The 14,397-nt window shown below is 40.9% G+C and overlaps 1 protein-coding gene across 7 annotated transcripts in view; it reads right to left on the reverse strand.

The window, feature by feature from the left end:
• Nucleotides 1-14,397, reverse strand: part of nr6a1 (nuclear receptor subfamily 6 group A member 1) — a 238,002-nt gene that overhangs the window by 99,421 nt on the left and 124,184 nt on the right. Inside the window, exon 1 of one of the 7 annotated variants that reach the window (XM_033048647.1) lies at nt 2,892-3,010. The exons of 5 other annotated variants lie outside the window; for them this stretch is intronic. In XM_033048647.1, coding sequence (XP_032904538.1) covers nt 2,892-2,919 — 28 coding nt within the window. In that variant the 5' untranslated portion in view covers nt 2,920-3,010. Of the gene's footprint in view, nt 1-2,061; nt 2,210-2,891; nt 3,011-14,397 lie in introns of those variants that run through there. One more of the 7 variants, XM_033048648.1, reaches the window with a different exon arrangement.

A 14,397-nucleotide genomic window follows, 5' to 3' on the forward strand; every position in this document is an offset into this window, starting at 1 on the left:
AACACAATGAAGGAATGAAAACCTTATTTGTTTCAAGCAAACTACATATGTAATTTAAAAAAAAATGTTTTCACTCACGAAAACTTTCATTGCTAACTCTGCTAATTCAACCTAATGTGAAATTTAAACAAATACAGTTTTTTAAAACTGTCATAGATCTTACAAATGATAATTTAGCATTCCTTTCCTGAGGAAATAACTTTATTCTAGGTGAACAGAATGTGTATTCTAACCATCAACAAAACACTACATCCTTGTTAAAAGGTAATCTCGCCATTAAATGACACATTCCAAAAATTCAAGCTATTCTCAATGAAACTATTCAGACACTAATATGTAATGTTAGATCAGAATTTAAAAGTTAATACTGCAATTAAAAAAACAGTTCACCTCTTGCCAATTATATTTCTATGCACAAAAGAAGCTGTACATCAAGCATATCTTTGTACTAATATAAATACATTTCTATTTAAGTTCAAACTGGAATTTACTATATATTCGAAAGGAAAACATCTATCCTCAGGCTTCTTAAAATGCTAACTGCATTTTCTCACTTCTCTAAAATTTGAACATTTGTTTACAATTAAAGATACAAATGTATGGAAAACATGTAAATTGTAGACTCATCTTGCTGCTCCTCACTCTTGTTACTATTTTAATCATAACTGAAGAGTATTTCTCTGATTATTTACACTCTCACTTCACAACTTTCCAAAGGTCAAAAGCAAATGTTAATTCCTAAATTACCTGCCTGAAAATGTAACTAAATTTTAAACAGTGATCATAGCAACAGCAAGAAAATTATCAGCAACTCCAGAGAGTGATGTATAAAATTGGATGATGCACAAATTATTGAGATAGTAGCAGTCATTCCTTGCCCCCTTAAAATGACACCTTTTGGGATTTTCCACCAAAGCATGCATTTATTTAAAGGTCAATATTTACAACAGATTTTGTTCTAAAGTTTAACTGACAGAGAGTGCCATTTTATTTATATAAAACTACTGTCTATCCTCATACTCAGCTGTTACACACCAATTTAGGGGTCATGTTACACTATCACCTCCTGTTCCAGCTGATCATTCCTATCAAACGGATGTGGAAGTTCTAAGTATGAATATACACACCAAAAGCTGTCATATGACAGCACAAATCAACCCTTCAAACAGTATAGCTTATATTTCAATCAAATGCATAGATTTTTCAGAAGGTTTCTATCTGCTATAGAATGTCCATTTTAATTTCTAACCATTTTTTTACTCTTGATTTTGCACTATTTTGAAATCAACAGCAGTTAATCACAGACAGTAAGAATAAGAGTTTGACTGGGCCTGTGGGATATCAGCCACAAGCTGTGGCCTACAGAGGATTTAATGGCCATCAGATGCTCCCAAGTTCTCTAGCTGCATACATACAAACAATGGAAGCCTGGAGATAGGCTAGGCTATTTTCCAAATTAATAAAAGGCTTAGTAAACAAATATATTTAAGAGACAATACGTTTTTGTTTCTCTTTACATTCCATTCTCAAATCCAGCTTATCTACCATATACCATTTGTGAGCATCAGCCCCAGGGAAATGGGTGGGGAGGGGGTTAACTGTGAGGAGGGGGAGGGGGGGGGGGGGGGTTGGTAAGTTGCACATCAGAAGCAATTATCAGGTCACCCTGATTTCATAAAAAATTAACTGGCAGAAGATAAACCTTTTTCAAAGTTAAAACAAAGCTTCTTGAACAACTTTGTGTTACAAGATAGAACATTCCTTTTTAAAACTGAATACAAATGCTGCATGTGAAAAGCAGAGCACAGAGCAGAGGTCTGTTAATCAAAACCAGAATGTAAGGTTTGCTACTTGACCAGCAATGCTGAGAGATAGAGCCTTTTCTACTATTCTCCTTCCTAAAATGTACATATAGATATAACCGCACAAAAAATGTCACTTTGCTCATTTAAAAATTAAGACAGTTGCTAAATCCCCTCCCCCTAAAGCCAGTGTTTGTTTGCTGGTAATCTTTTACAAAACTGCACAGCAGCTGAAAACAAATTTAAATAAAGTATTTACCTTCCCATGTATCCATTTCATTCTTCTCCCAGTTTGCCAGTAACTTGCATAGCAGCCATCCATGCAAAAATTTGTTACAAATCTCCAGCAGTTAGAAAGCACCTCATGTTTCCCACTGCCAGTTTCTGTGAAGCTTAGATGCAACAGTCAACCCCACAGGTCAGTTTACAAGCTGGTCATGTGACAGTAAAGTTCAAGCCCTAAGGTCACAACTTTGCTTCGAGTCCTCTGATGACCAAAGGTTATCTGAATGGAACTGATAGCCCTATTTTTCTGTTAACGTTGTAACCTCAAAGATTAACCCTTAACCACAGAACAGTAGCATTTAATTTAAAATTGGGCTGTTAAGTGACAACCACCAGCAATAGCAAATAAGTGAATTGTTAATGACAAACCTTGCACCAAATTGCTTTAATTTCAGTCTCTATCACTCACATTGTAGCTAGGCAACACCATTGCAGTTGTAAAATAAATGAATCTACAAATGCAAGTTACAATTTTTAGCTTTGATAAATTTTAGCTTGTTATTAGTGGTACAATCCAAACAACATTTTAAAAATATAATCAGAACTAGATTTTTGGCAATTGTAAAAAGATTACGCAGCAGAATTAGAACACACATGTTGTCAATGGCAAAGCAAGTCTATCTATTACAAGCCAGAATCCTCCCTCCACAGATCCATCAATGCCAATATATAACCACGGGCTTAAAATGAACAGCATCTAAGGAACAAGTCCTAATGCTCATTGCAACACAGTTAATGTGAAACAAAATTTCCAGAGTTTTATTCTGCAACAAACCTAAACATCTACATTGCACTGTACATTACCTTCCATAAAGGTTGATTCTTGCTTCATTCCAAGTAAGACAGAAGCTTTTAAAAAGGCATGATTAGTCCCCCTTCCTGATCAGTGAGCCATGTCCTCCTGGAAGCACATCTCCCTGCCATTATGTTGATGAAAGCCAGCCGAATCGGATCTTTATGTTAATGACGTGTGATGTCACCAATAAGGTCTTTTCAGATTCAAATTAAAGAATTCAAATTATGTTTTAAAGCCAAATAGAGTACCTGACGGTCTCACGTTGCACCAATTGGGAAAATAACTTTCACTATTTAAAAATAAGACTTCACATTTGCTAATTTTCTCTTAAGTCCTGAAAACATTGTCCTCATAAATATACTAAATGTTACACCTCCTTGCCAACAGGGTCCTCATTAAAATAAGAGGAGTTGCTTGACCAGGCCCCAGCCTCATGATTGGAAAGCTGATATTTGACAGGACTATAGCTGACAACCAATAACAGCCAAAAGGCGATGAATTTACTCTCAAGGAAATGCATTGGTGTGCCTTTTCAATTTGTAAGGTCTGAGCTGACGAGTTAACTGATGTGGAAATAAATATACTATATATAATCAGTTCAGAACAATAACTCAAAAACAATCCCAAAAAGAATTGTCGACACAAAACAGCCGCAAAAGTTGCCAATTTATTAAATTGAAATGAATCCCAAAATCAGTGTATTTAAAGTTGCAGAGTATTGATGCTTTTGGTGATAACATCAGTGTAGCTCCCCACTTAATTGTTTTATTTTATCTTTTAAAAATTTTTGCAGAAAGAATTGATAGTAGCAATGCACAATTTTGTGCACTTATGTTGCTGACCTCTGCCCTTAGATCCTGGTTACTAACAATCAAAGCCAAAAACACGGCCACCTAAAGTGAAGGTCAACTCTATAAGCACACATCGAATGAAGTAAAGCACTACAATGTGCAAAATCCTAAACAAAAATGGTATATTCAGATGCAAAACATCTTAAATTTGTATATACATCTTAATAGAAACACAATTTTCATTCCTTACAGTCTACTCCCGTGGTAAAAAATCTCTTGATTAATCTGTTTGCATTCTAATAATAGAGAATTATCTACAGTACACGTAGAAAGTGGAATTTTAAATTACAGAATGGCAAAGGATTGCAGCACAGAATGAAACCATTCAGCTCATCAAGTCTGCACTGAATCTATGTTAAAGCAATCTAGCTAATCCCACTCCTCCACTTTCTCCATGACTCTGCAAAATCTGTTCAGATACATACCCAGTTTTCTCTCAAACACAATTGTAACTGCCATCACTACTACCCCAGGCAGTGCATTCCAGACCCTAACCACTTGCTGTGTAAAAACATTTTTCTGTATGTTGGCTTTGGTTCTTTTGCCAATCACTTTCAATTCATGGCCCCTAGTTTTTTACCTTTCTGGCAACACGAACAGTTTATTTCAATTAACTTTGTCAATAACCTTCATGATTTAAAACATCTCGACCATTTCCTCCTATGCAGCGAGGAGAATTACCTCAGTTTCTCTCAGCTATTCAAATAACTAAAGTGCTTCCTGCTGGAATTATTTTATTAAGCCTCTTGTGCACTCCATGCAAAGGTGTTTAGTTATTTCTTAAAGGATGCTGTCCAGAATTGCACTCAAACTTCAATTAAAACTGATCCATTGTTGTCCATATTTTCCTGCACTTGCTCTCTATGCCTCCATTTATAAAATGCAACACACAATGTCTTTTAAACCACTTTCATAATCTACCCTGAACATTCCAACAACCTTTGTATATTTTATTATAATAATCAGCTAGCATAAAATGTCAATTAAACTCTAGCAGAGATTCTTCCTGATGTATTACATACAGTGGAAAATCAGCTGGCTATTTCATTCAAAACAATAAAAAATCAAAACATCCATATGAAGCATTGAAACCAGAGAACAATTTTAAATGAACAGATCTTCTTAATTAACAAAAATATTTGAATAAATCTACTCTTTAGAGCAATCAGAGTGATATTTAACCATTCACCCCAGCATAAACCAGCTGGGGAGGCAGTTAAATGGCCCTGGATTTATACACCATATTGTTGTCAAAGAATGAAACAAAAGCATCCTTTCCTTAAATACTCTAATTGAGATACGACAGTGTCAATCAGACCCCAAAAGGCACTTTAACCTGGGGTCAAGGGAGCAAATGAGAACCCAGAGAAAGTCTGGAACATGCAAAGAAACCAAGAGGGAATGAGTCTTCAGAAATAAGGCAATGTTGAGATTACGTGAGATTTGACAGTGGGAAAGGGAAAGAGTGGGGAAAGGTTTGTAGCAAAAGTGTCTGTGAGCTATTTAAATGTTGGGGAAATTTGGGTGACACCATTAGGAGAAGAACAGGGTGCTGTTATATATATATTCCAGGATGATACCCAGAGGCAATTATGGCATAGGAGTTATGCACATCTGATGCAATGAGGGCAGTTCTGATTGTAGATGAGTACATTTGAGTCCAGAATTTAGAAATTAATAACATAAACATTTAAGGGATAATGGCAGGGAAGAGACTGACTCCTTTGCTCAAAATACAGATATTAAACCAACTTCATTGAACAGTATTTCATCAGAATAACATCAATGCAAACTTGGGTCATAAGAGAAGAAATATTCAGAGTCCCGTCAACTAACCTATCAGATCGTGTCCAATCTGTACTTTAAATAACTACCCGTAACACTCTTGCCTGACAAATAAAAAATATTTTGGAATGCTCCAGTTGTCCCAACATTCATGGTCTTTCGGGTATAGTGTCAATTTTCCACAATGAAATGGGTTAAAACATCAAATACATTATCAGCTATTGTCACAGAATAAAAAGTTGAACATGACTCTGAAGAACTGTGGAGAAAAAGTAGATAAAACGTGCATTGTTATTATCACGTTTAACTTTTAGAAACAGAGCAAATAGGTGGAGGAGGAGGCCGTTGGGCCCTTTGAGCCAGCACCGCCGTTCATTGTGATCATGGCTGATCATCCCCAATCAATAACCCGTGCCTGCCTTCTCCCCATATCCCTTGATTCCACTAGCCCCTAGAGCTCTATCTAACTCTCTCTTAAATCCATCAAGTGATTTGGCCTCCACTGCCCTCTGTGGCAGGGAATTCCACAAATTCACAACTCTCTGGGTGAAAACGTTTTTTCACACCTCAGTCTTAATTGGCCTCCCCTTTATTCTAAGACTGTGGCCCCTGGTTCTGGACTCGCCCAACATTGGGAACATTTTTCCTGCTTCTAGCTTGTCCAGTCCTTTTATAATTTTATATGTTTCTATAAGATCCCCCCCTCAACCTTCTAAACTCCAGTGAATACAAGCCTAATATTTTCAATCTTTCCTCATATGACAGTCCCGCCATCCCAGGGATCAATCTCGTGAACCTACGCTGCACTGCCTCAATCACAAGGATGTCCTTCCACAAATTAGGAGACCAAAACTGTACACAATACTCCAGATGTGGTCTTACCAGAGCCCTATACAACTGCAGAAGGACCCCTTTACTCCTATACTGAAATCCTCTTGTTATGAAGGCCAACATTCTTTAAGGATCAGAAATGTTATCGTTTAAACCACCCACTGCTGCTGTTTCACTAGAAGAAACAATGCTAGTTGGAAGAATAGGAGGCCTGAAACGGTTGGTTCCTAGAAAATGAAATGAAATGAAATATTTGCATGGAAATAATTCTCAGGCAAAAAAAACCTTTTCACTTTAAATGGCAATTATTTCAACAAATACAAAAATAATGTTAGGGAAAAACTTAATTATATCATTAAAATTGTGCTCAACGGTTACAATGCGGTTACAAACACCATTGCAGAGTGAAGCAGTATTTAGTGTTAACATCGAAACTCCTTTGGGGACATAGCTTTGTATAAACAAAACAAAAAAAAATCCCTCTCAACCTTTCTTATGTTAATTTAACTAATCTGTTCTTTGCATCACAATGATAATTCCTACCTTGTGTACTAACGCATTTGATTGCAATAACAGGCCTAAGACTAGCAAATGCAGCTAAGCATCATTAATAATCCTTTGCTAATTAACTAGCACCAGGATGTGGTTTATTCACACACGAAGCCTCTGACTGTGGCAGCAATCCTTTTGTTCAATGAATAGAATCTGCTGCTTTGATTTCAACGCCTAGTTTATTTACATCTTAAAGGACAAATTTAAACTTAAAGTAGCAGCCTAACTTTTAGTTTACATTTTCTGATAAAAGGTTGTATATTGCATTCTACTTGCAAGTTATGAATGACCTTGTTGTCTAAAGTTATCTTAACCACTTTCAAATACATTTGCTACAAGATGCGACCCGAATCAAAAATGCAGCAAGCTTCTACATACAACAACCAATTGGTCATCTATCCTTTATCTCCAGAAATACTGCCTGACCTGCTGAGTTACTTCAGCACTTTGTGTTTATCTTTGGTATAAACCAGCATCTGCAGTTCTTTGTTTGTACAACTGCTCTACAGTACATTTATGAAAAAACAAGCATTACTACCAGATAATTTGAACACATGGAAATTAAAACCTAATCATGTCATAAAACTGTTAGGCCATGACCACATACAGTTCCCTCCATAATGTTCGGGACAAAGACCCATCAATTATTTATTTGCCTTTGTGATCCACAATTTGAGATTTGTAATAGAAAAAAATCACATGTGGTTAAAGTGCACATTGTCAGATTTTATTAAAGGCCATTTTTATACATTTTGGTTTCACCATGTAGAAATTACAGCAGTGTTTATACATAGTCCCCCCATTTCAGGGCACCATAACGTTTGGGACACATGGCTTCACAGGTGTTTGGAGGCACGGAAATCGCTGTCAAAACATGGGGGGGGGGGGGGGACACAATTTGTTGGCAGGTAACATTGGCAACTGACCTGGTTGGTGACCTACTCCGAACTCCGGCAACAGCAGCTTCGTCCGCCCCGAATCGTGGGGCTTCAATCGGCCCGTTCGCGGGGCCTTTCATCGCTCGGCGGGGCCTTCAACATCGGGAGCCTTGATCGCCTCAATGCACCAATTTGACCACGGGGCGGTGGAAGATCCCGATGTCGATTTTAAGCTGCGCTGGGCCGGGCGATGAAAAGCCCCGCAAACGAGCCGATTCAAGCTCTGCTCTATAATCTTTGCTCCAGCAGGACGTCTCCCTCCTCCAATCACCGCGCTCTATCCTCAGTCCCACACCCCCTACTTCCGCCTCTGACCGACACCTCCCTCCTCCATTCATCGCGCTGAATCATCGTGGCCACCCTCCCTCCCCGCCCCCCCCCCCCCCCGGGGTCGTCCCCACCTCTTAAAACGGGGGGGGGGGGGGGAAGGGAGGGTGGCCACGATGATTCAGCGCGATCAAAGCCATTATGAGACTGAGAAACACGAATAAAACTATTAGCCAAACCTTAGGCTTACCAAAATAAACCGTTTGGAACATCATTAAGAAGAAAGAGAGCACTGGTGAGCTTACTAATCGCAAAGGGACTGGCAGGACAAGGAAGACCTCCACAGCTGATGACAGAAGAATTCTCTCTATAATAAAGAAAAATCCCCAAACACCTGTCCGACAGATCAGAAACACTCTTCAGGAGTCAGGTGTGGATTTGTCAATGACCACTGTCCGCAGAAGACTTCATGAACAGAAATACAGAGGCTACACTGCAAGATGCAAACCATTGGTTAGCAGCAAAAATAGGATGGCCAGGTTACAGTTTGCTAAGAAGTACTTAAAAGAGCAACCACAGTTCTGGAAAAAGGTCTAGTGGACAGATGAGATTAACTTGTATCAGAGTGATGGCAAGAGCAAAGTATGGAGGAGAGAAGCAACTTCCCAAGATCCAAAGCATACCATCTGTGAAACACCGTGGTGGGGGTGTTATGGCCGGGGCATGTTTGGCTGCTGAAGGCACTGGTTTACTTATCTTCAATGATGATACAACTAGTGATGGTAGTAGCATAATGAAGTCTGAAGTGTATGGACACTCGTTCAAACAAATGCCTCAAAACGCATTGGCCGGCAGTTCATTCTTCAGCAAGACAATGATCCCAAACATACTGCTAAAGCAACAAGGGAGTTTTTCAAAGCAAAAAAATGGTCAATTCCTGATTGGCCAAGTCAATCAACCGATCTGAACCCAATGGAGGGCACTGTGCAACAAGAGGGAAATTAACCATCTGCCATCATCACGTGCCATACCATTAACTCAAAATTCAACTGGACCAGCCACACGAATGCTGCAGATATACAGTGCCCTCCATAATGTTTGGGACAAAGACCCATCATTTATTTATTTGCCTCTGTATTCCACAATTTGAGATTTGTAATAGAAATAAATCACATGTGGTTGAAGCACACATTGTCGGATTTTAATAAAGGCCATTTTTATACATTTTGGTTTCACCACGTAGAAATTACAGCAGTGTTTATAAATAGTCCCCCCCATTTCAGGGCACCATTATGTTTGTGTCTGATAACAGCTGGGAATAAACTATCCCTGAATCTGGAGGTGTGTATTTTCATACTTCTTTACCTTTTGCCTGATGGGAGAGGGGAGAAGAGATAGTGGCCAGGGTGCGACTCATCCTTGATTATGCTGCTGGCCTTGCCGAGGCAGCGCAAGGTATAAAAGGAGTCAAGGAAGGGAGGTTGGTTTGGATGAATGTCTGGGCTGCGTCCACAATTCGCTGCAATTTCTTGCAGTCTTGGATGGAGCTGTTCCCAAAGTTTGTTGCGATGCATCCTGATAAAATGCTTTCTATGGTGTACCTGTAGAAGTTGGTGTGAGTTGCAGGGGACATGCCAAACTTCCTAATCCTTCTAAAGAAGTCGAGGCGTTGATGTGCCCACTTGGTCGTTGCTTCAATACGAGTGGTCCAGAAATTGGTTGTGATATTATCTCCTAGGAAACTGAAGTTTTCAACCGTCTCTACGTCAGCACCATGAATGCAAATGGGGTATGGGGATAGCTGTGTGAAGTCGCTCACTATCTTATTTGATGTCCGTTGTGAAGTAGTATTTTGAGAGGTTGGTTATGGAGCATATCAAGTTCTACCTCAGCAAGAACTTAGAATCACTACAATTAGCCTACCGCCACAAAAGATCAATGGAGGATGTGATCTCTCTGGCTCTCCACTCTGCACTGGACATTTGGACAATAAAAACACATATTTTAGGCTGTTGTTCATAGACAACAGCTGTTCGGTGTTCAACCCCACCATCCCCTCCAAACTGGTTACCAAGCTCAGGGAACTGGGTCTGTGCGCATCCCTATGCAACTGGATCCTCAACTTCCTCATCAACAGAACACAATCAGTATGAATTAGCAGCAACATTTGTCCTCGATAACCATCGGCACAAGGGCACATCAAGGCTGTGCTCAGTCATCTGCTCTACTCGCTCTATACCCATTACAATGTAGCCAAACAGTTTCAAATCGATCTTTAAAATCGCTGACAACTCCACTGTTGTTGGACGAATTATGAATATTGTCAGTGTATAGGAGGCAGATTGATCATCAGACTGAATGGTGCCTTGCTTTTAACAGCAGTAAAACCAAGTCAAAAACCAACTACTTCAGAATACTCTCTCATTTGCTTGGATGAGTGCAGCTCCAAAAACTCTCAAGCAGCTCGGTGTGCAGAACAAAGCAACTCACTTGATTGGCAATCCTCAACTCTTATTCCCTCCACTACCAGTGCAGCATCAACCAGAAATGCACCAAAGCCACTCACTCAGGCTACTTTAATTGCACCCAAGACCATTACCACCAAGGATCATTAGTGACATAAAGTGATGGAATAACTCAGTACAGCAGGCAACATCTCTGGAGAATTGTGGATAGCTGCCATTTTGGGTCAGGACCCTTCTTCAGATGAATTGTAGTGGGAGGGAGAAAGGCGAGGTGAGATGGGGGCAGGACAAAGCCTGGCAAGTGATAGGTGGGTACAGGTGAGGGGGTTTGATTGGCTGATGGGTGGACAAAAGCTGGAGGTGAAAGGACAAAAGGCAGATGAGGAGATGAGGGGAAAAGAGGGCATAGATGGGGGGGGGAGGATAAAGAGGGGTGGATTGTGGGAGAAATGGGTGCGCATCCAGATGGGGCACAGGGAAGAGAGTGGAAAAGGGGGGGGGGGGGGAAAGAAAAGTATGGAAGAGAATTGTTTGTTCATTTATTAGTTACCTAAAATTAGAGAATTCAATATGCATACCATTGGCTTGTTAGCTATCCAAGCGGAATATGAGGCACTGTTCCTCCAGTTTGACACTGTTGGGTTGCAAGCTACCCAAAGTTTCATACTGTCACGCTGTAAGCTACCCAAGCTTCATACCACTGGATTGTAAGCTAACCAAGCCAAGTATGGGAATCAACATTACTTTACTTCAATTTGCACATCAACTTGATTTGGAAATATTTTTCCCTGCCCTTCATCCTGTTAGGTCTAAATCTGAGTGGTACAACTGTCCTGTTAAAAAACAAAATGTTAGTTGGAGGTCTTTTATGTGGTGGGTGGGGGAGGGGTAGGGGGAAACTTTATTTCTTAGTCAACTACCTGGTCGGAGAGGCAGCTTCCCTCCGAGCTGCTTCTTCGCCCCTTCCTCGCGGCCTACCATCGGACTGGAGCGGCGTCTCCTGTCAGGACCGGCCAGAGCCCCAGCTTCGGCGGCGGCGCAGGGATACCAACATGGAGCGGGCGATGCCTTACCGGGTCGCCGTGCGGTAAGCTCCAGAGTGCGGTGACTGCCGACTCCAACATCCGAGGAGCTGTGGCTGCGGGCGTCCAGCGGCGCTGGATTTAGAACACCGCGGAGCCTGGGATCCGAGATTGCCAGAGTCGGAGCTCCAGCCAGCACCGCCTGAGGACTTCGGGTGCCGCAGTCTCCGGGGAGGGAGCGGCCTCTCCAGACATTTCCAAAAAAATGAGGAATCTCCAAATTCCGTTCCTTACCTGCTTTGCAGCCATTTAAAAAGGTGACTCACCTTTAACTTCTCTAAGGCAATTTGAAATGGACACTAAATGCTGGCCTTGCCAGTAACATCCAAATTCCCCAAAATGTTGTAACGGGTAAAAAGATTGACCTTCAGGCTTATAAATACTCCTATGCTCAAATTCTATTGCAATAAAGATCAACATACCACTTCCTTACTAAATGCTGCTGGTTATTTCCCAGTAAATTGTTAGAACAAAGCTAGCAAGTACATGAAGGTCAAACACCAAAGTGGTGGTAACCAGCCCATAATAAATAAACGGGCTTTGTTCAGTTAGGCATTTAAACTCATGGCATAGATACAATGGTTTTATACTATACAACAACATTGAGTTTCAGAAACAAGTTGCCATAAAAGGCAAATGTTCATTGAGAATCAGCCTTTGTTAAATGGTAGAAGAGTCAGACCAGCCACAAGGAAAATTTACTGTCCATGGGGCTACCTGTTTTGTTTGCTAGCTTCCTTTAGACCAAGATTAGAAGGATAGGCGATGTGCCAGTCAACTGGACATTGCCACACCACCTATCCTTCGTGGGAAAGTTCTTCTAGACACTAGTCCATCAGGCAGTAATCAGCATGGAACATCATCCAGGCTCTGAGGGACAAGGACCCAATGGATCCTGTTGGGCGATTCCCTAAGTAGACTGCCCATAGTCTGGCAAAATGCCTCATCGCCAACAATACCAAGACCTGGGCTTGGCTGGTGGTGAGAGGATCCGTTCCATTATAAGATCTTACCTATACAGTTGAGACTAACTCCCAACGCATGCTGCCCTCAGGGTGGCAGCTATGGAGTGGTGACAGTTGCCCACCTCTTTGCAGAGTGTGGTTTCAGTAAGATTTAGGAGTTATCATTAAATACAGGCAAGGTGCCGGAAGACTGAAGGGCGGAAAATGTTGTGTCTCTATCCAAGAAGGGTTGCAGGGAAAAAGCTGGGAATTACAGGCCGGTGGGCTTAACATCTGTGGTTGGAAAGTTACGAAAGAATATTCTGAGGGATAGGATATACATGCATTTAGATGACCAGATGATGATTAGGGATAGTCAACATGGTTTTGTACGAGGGAGGTCGTGTCTCACAAATCTGTTTGAGTTTTTTGAGGATGACCAAAAAAGTCGAAGCAGGCAGAGCTGTAAGCGTTGTATTCATGGATTTCAGCAAGGCATTTGACAGAGTTCCGCATGGTAAGCTAGCTGGAAGGTTAGATCCTATGGGATTCAAGGAGATACAGTTGACCCTTCAGAAAATTAGCTTCATGCAAGGAAGCAGAGGGTGATGATGGATGATTGCTTTTCGGACTGGAGGCCTGTGACTAGTGGTGTGCCTCAGCTTATGGTGATGGGTCCATTGCTGTTTGTCATCTATATCAATGATTTCTATGAGAACATACATGGAATAATTAGCATGTTTGCAGATGACACAAAGGTGGGTGGTATTGTAGATAGTGAAGATGGTTGAGCAAAATTTTCATCGGTTGGGCAGGTGAGTTGAGGAATGGTTATTGAGTCATACAGCGTGGAAACAGGCCCTTCGGCCCAACTTGCCGACACCATCCAACATGTCCCAGCTACACAAGTCCCACCTACCTATGTTTAACCCACATCCCTCCAAACCTGTGCTATCATGTACCTGTCTACCTGTTTCATATATGTTACGATAGTTGGCGATAATGGTTGATGGAATTTAATACAGAGAAATGTCGGGTGTTGCATTTTGGGAGCACTAACATGGACAGGACATACACAGTGAATGGTAGGGCTCTGGGGAATGTTATAAAGCAGAGGAATCTAGTACAGGTAAATAGTTTGTTGAAAGTGACATCACAGGTAGATAGGGTAGTAACAAACGGCTTTAGGCACATTGGCCTTCATCATTCAGAATATTGAGTTGAGTACAAAATTAAAACTCTGCAAACAATTTCAGACATCCTCAGTGAATAGTTCATACTCAGTAGCATTCGCATCTATGTTTAAACAAAACACCCTTGCCATCCATATGGCCCGAGGTGATATCCTTTGATATTGAATTCTCCAATTTCAGGTAATTTAATTGACCTACTTTCCCTTTTATTCTCCTCTCTTCCTTGTGATTCACCTGGACTCACACCAATTTCCCCCTCTTCCACCAGTATTTCTTCCTGTGCCTGCACACTTCGTAACTCTTCTCTCCTCATGTTACACCTTTAGTCGTTTCCTTTCTGCGACCATCCATTTGCCTATCCAAAACCCCTCTCACTGGATTTCCACCTATCACTTGCCCAGCTTTGTCCTGCACCTCTCTTCCTGCAGTCTTCCCCCCCACCACGATCAATGTAAAGAAGGGTCCAGACCCGAATTGTCACCTATCATTGTTCTCCAGAGATGCTGTCTGACCCGCTGAGTTACTCCAGCACTTAATGTCTTTTTCTGGACAAGCATTTGTTGGTAGTTGACAAAACACCAAGTAAAATGAAAAAAGGTACATACA

Source organism: Amblyraja radiata, chromosome 32, assembly GCF_010909765.2.
Source record: "Amblyraja radiata isolate CabotCenter1 chromosome 32, sAmbRad1.1.pri, whole genome shotgun sequence".
Taxonomy (NCBI): Eukaryota; Metazoa; Chordata; class Chondrichthyes; order Rajiformes; family Rajidae; genus Amblyraja; species Amblyraja radiata.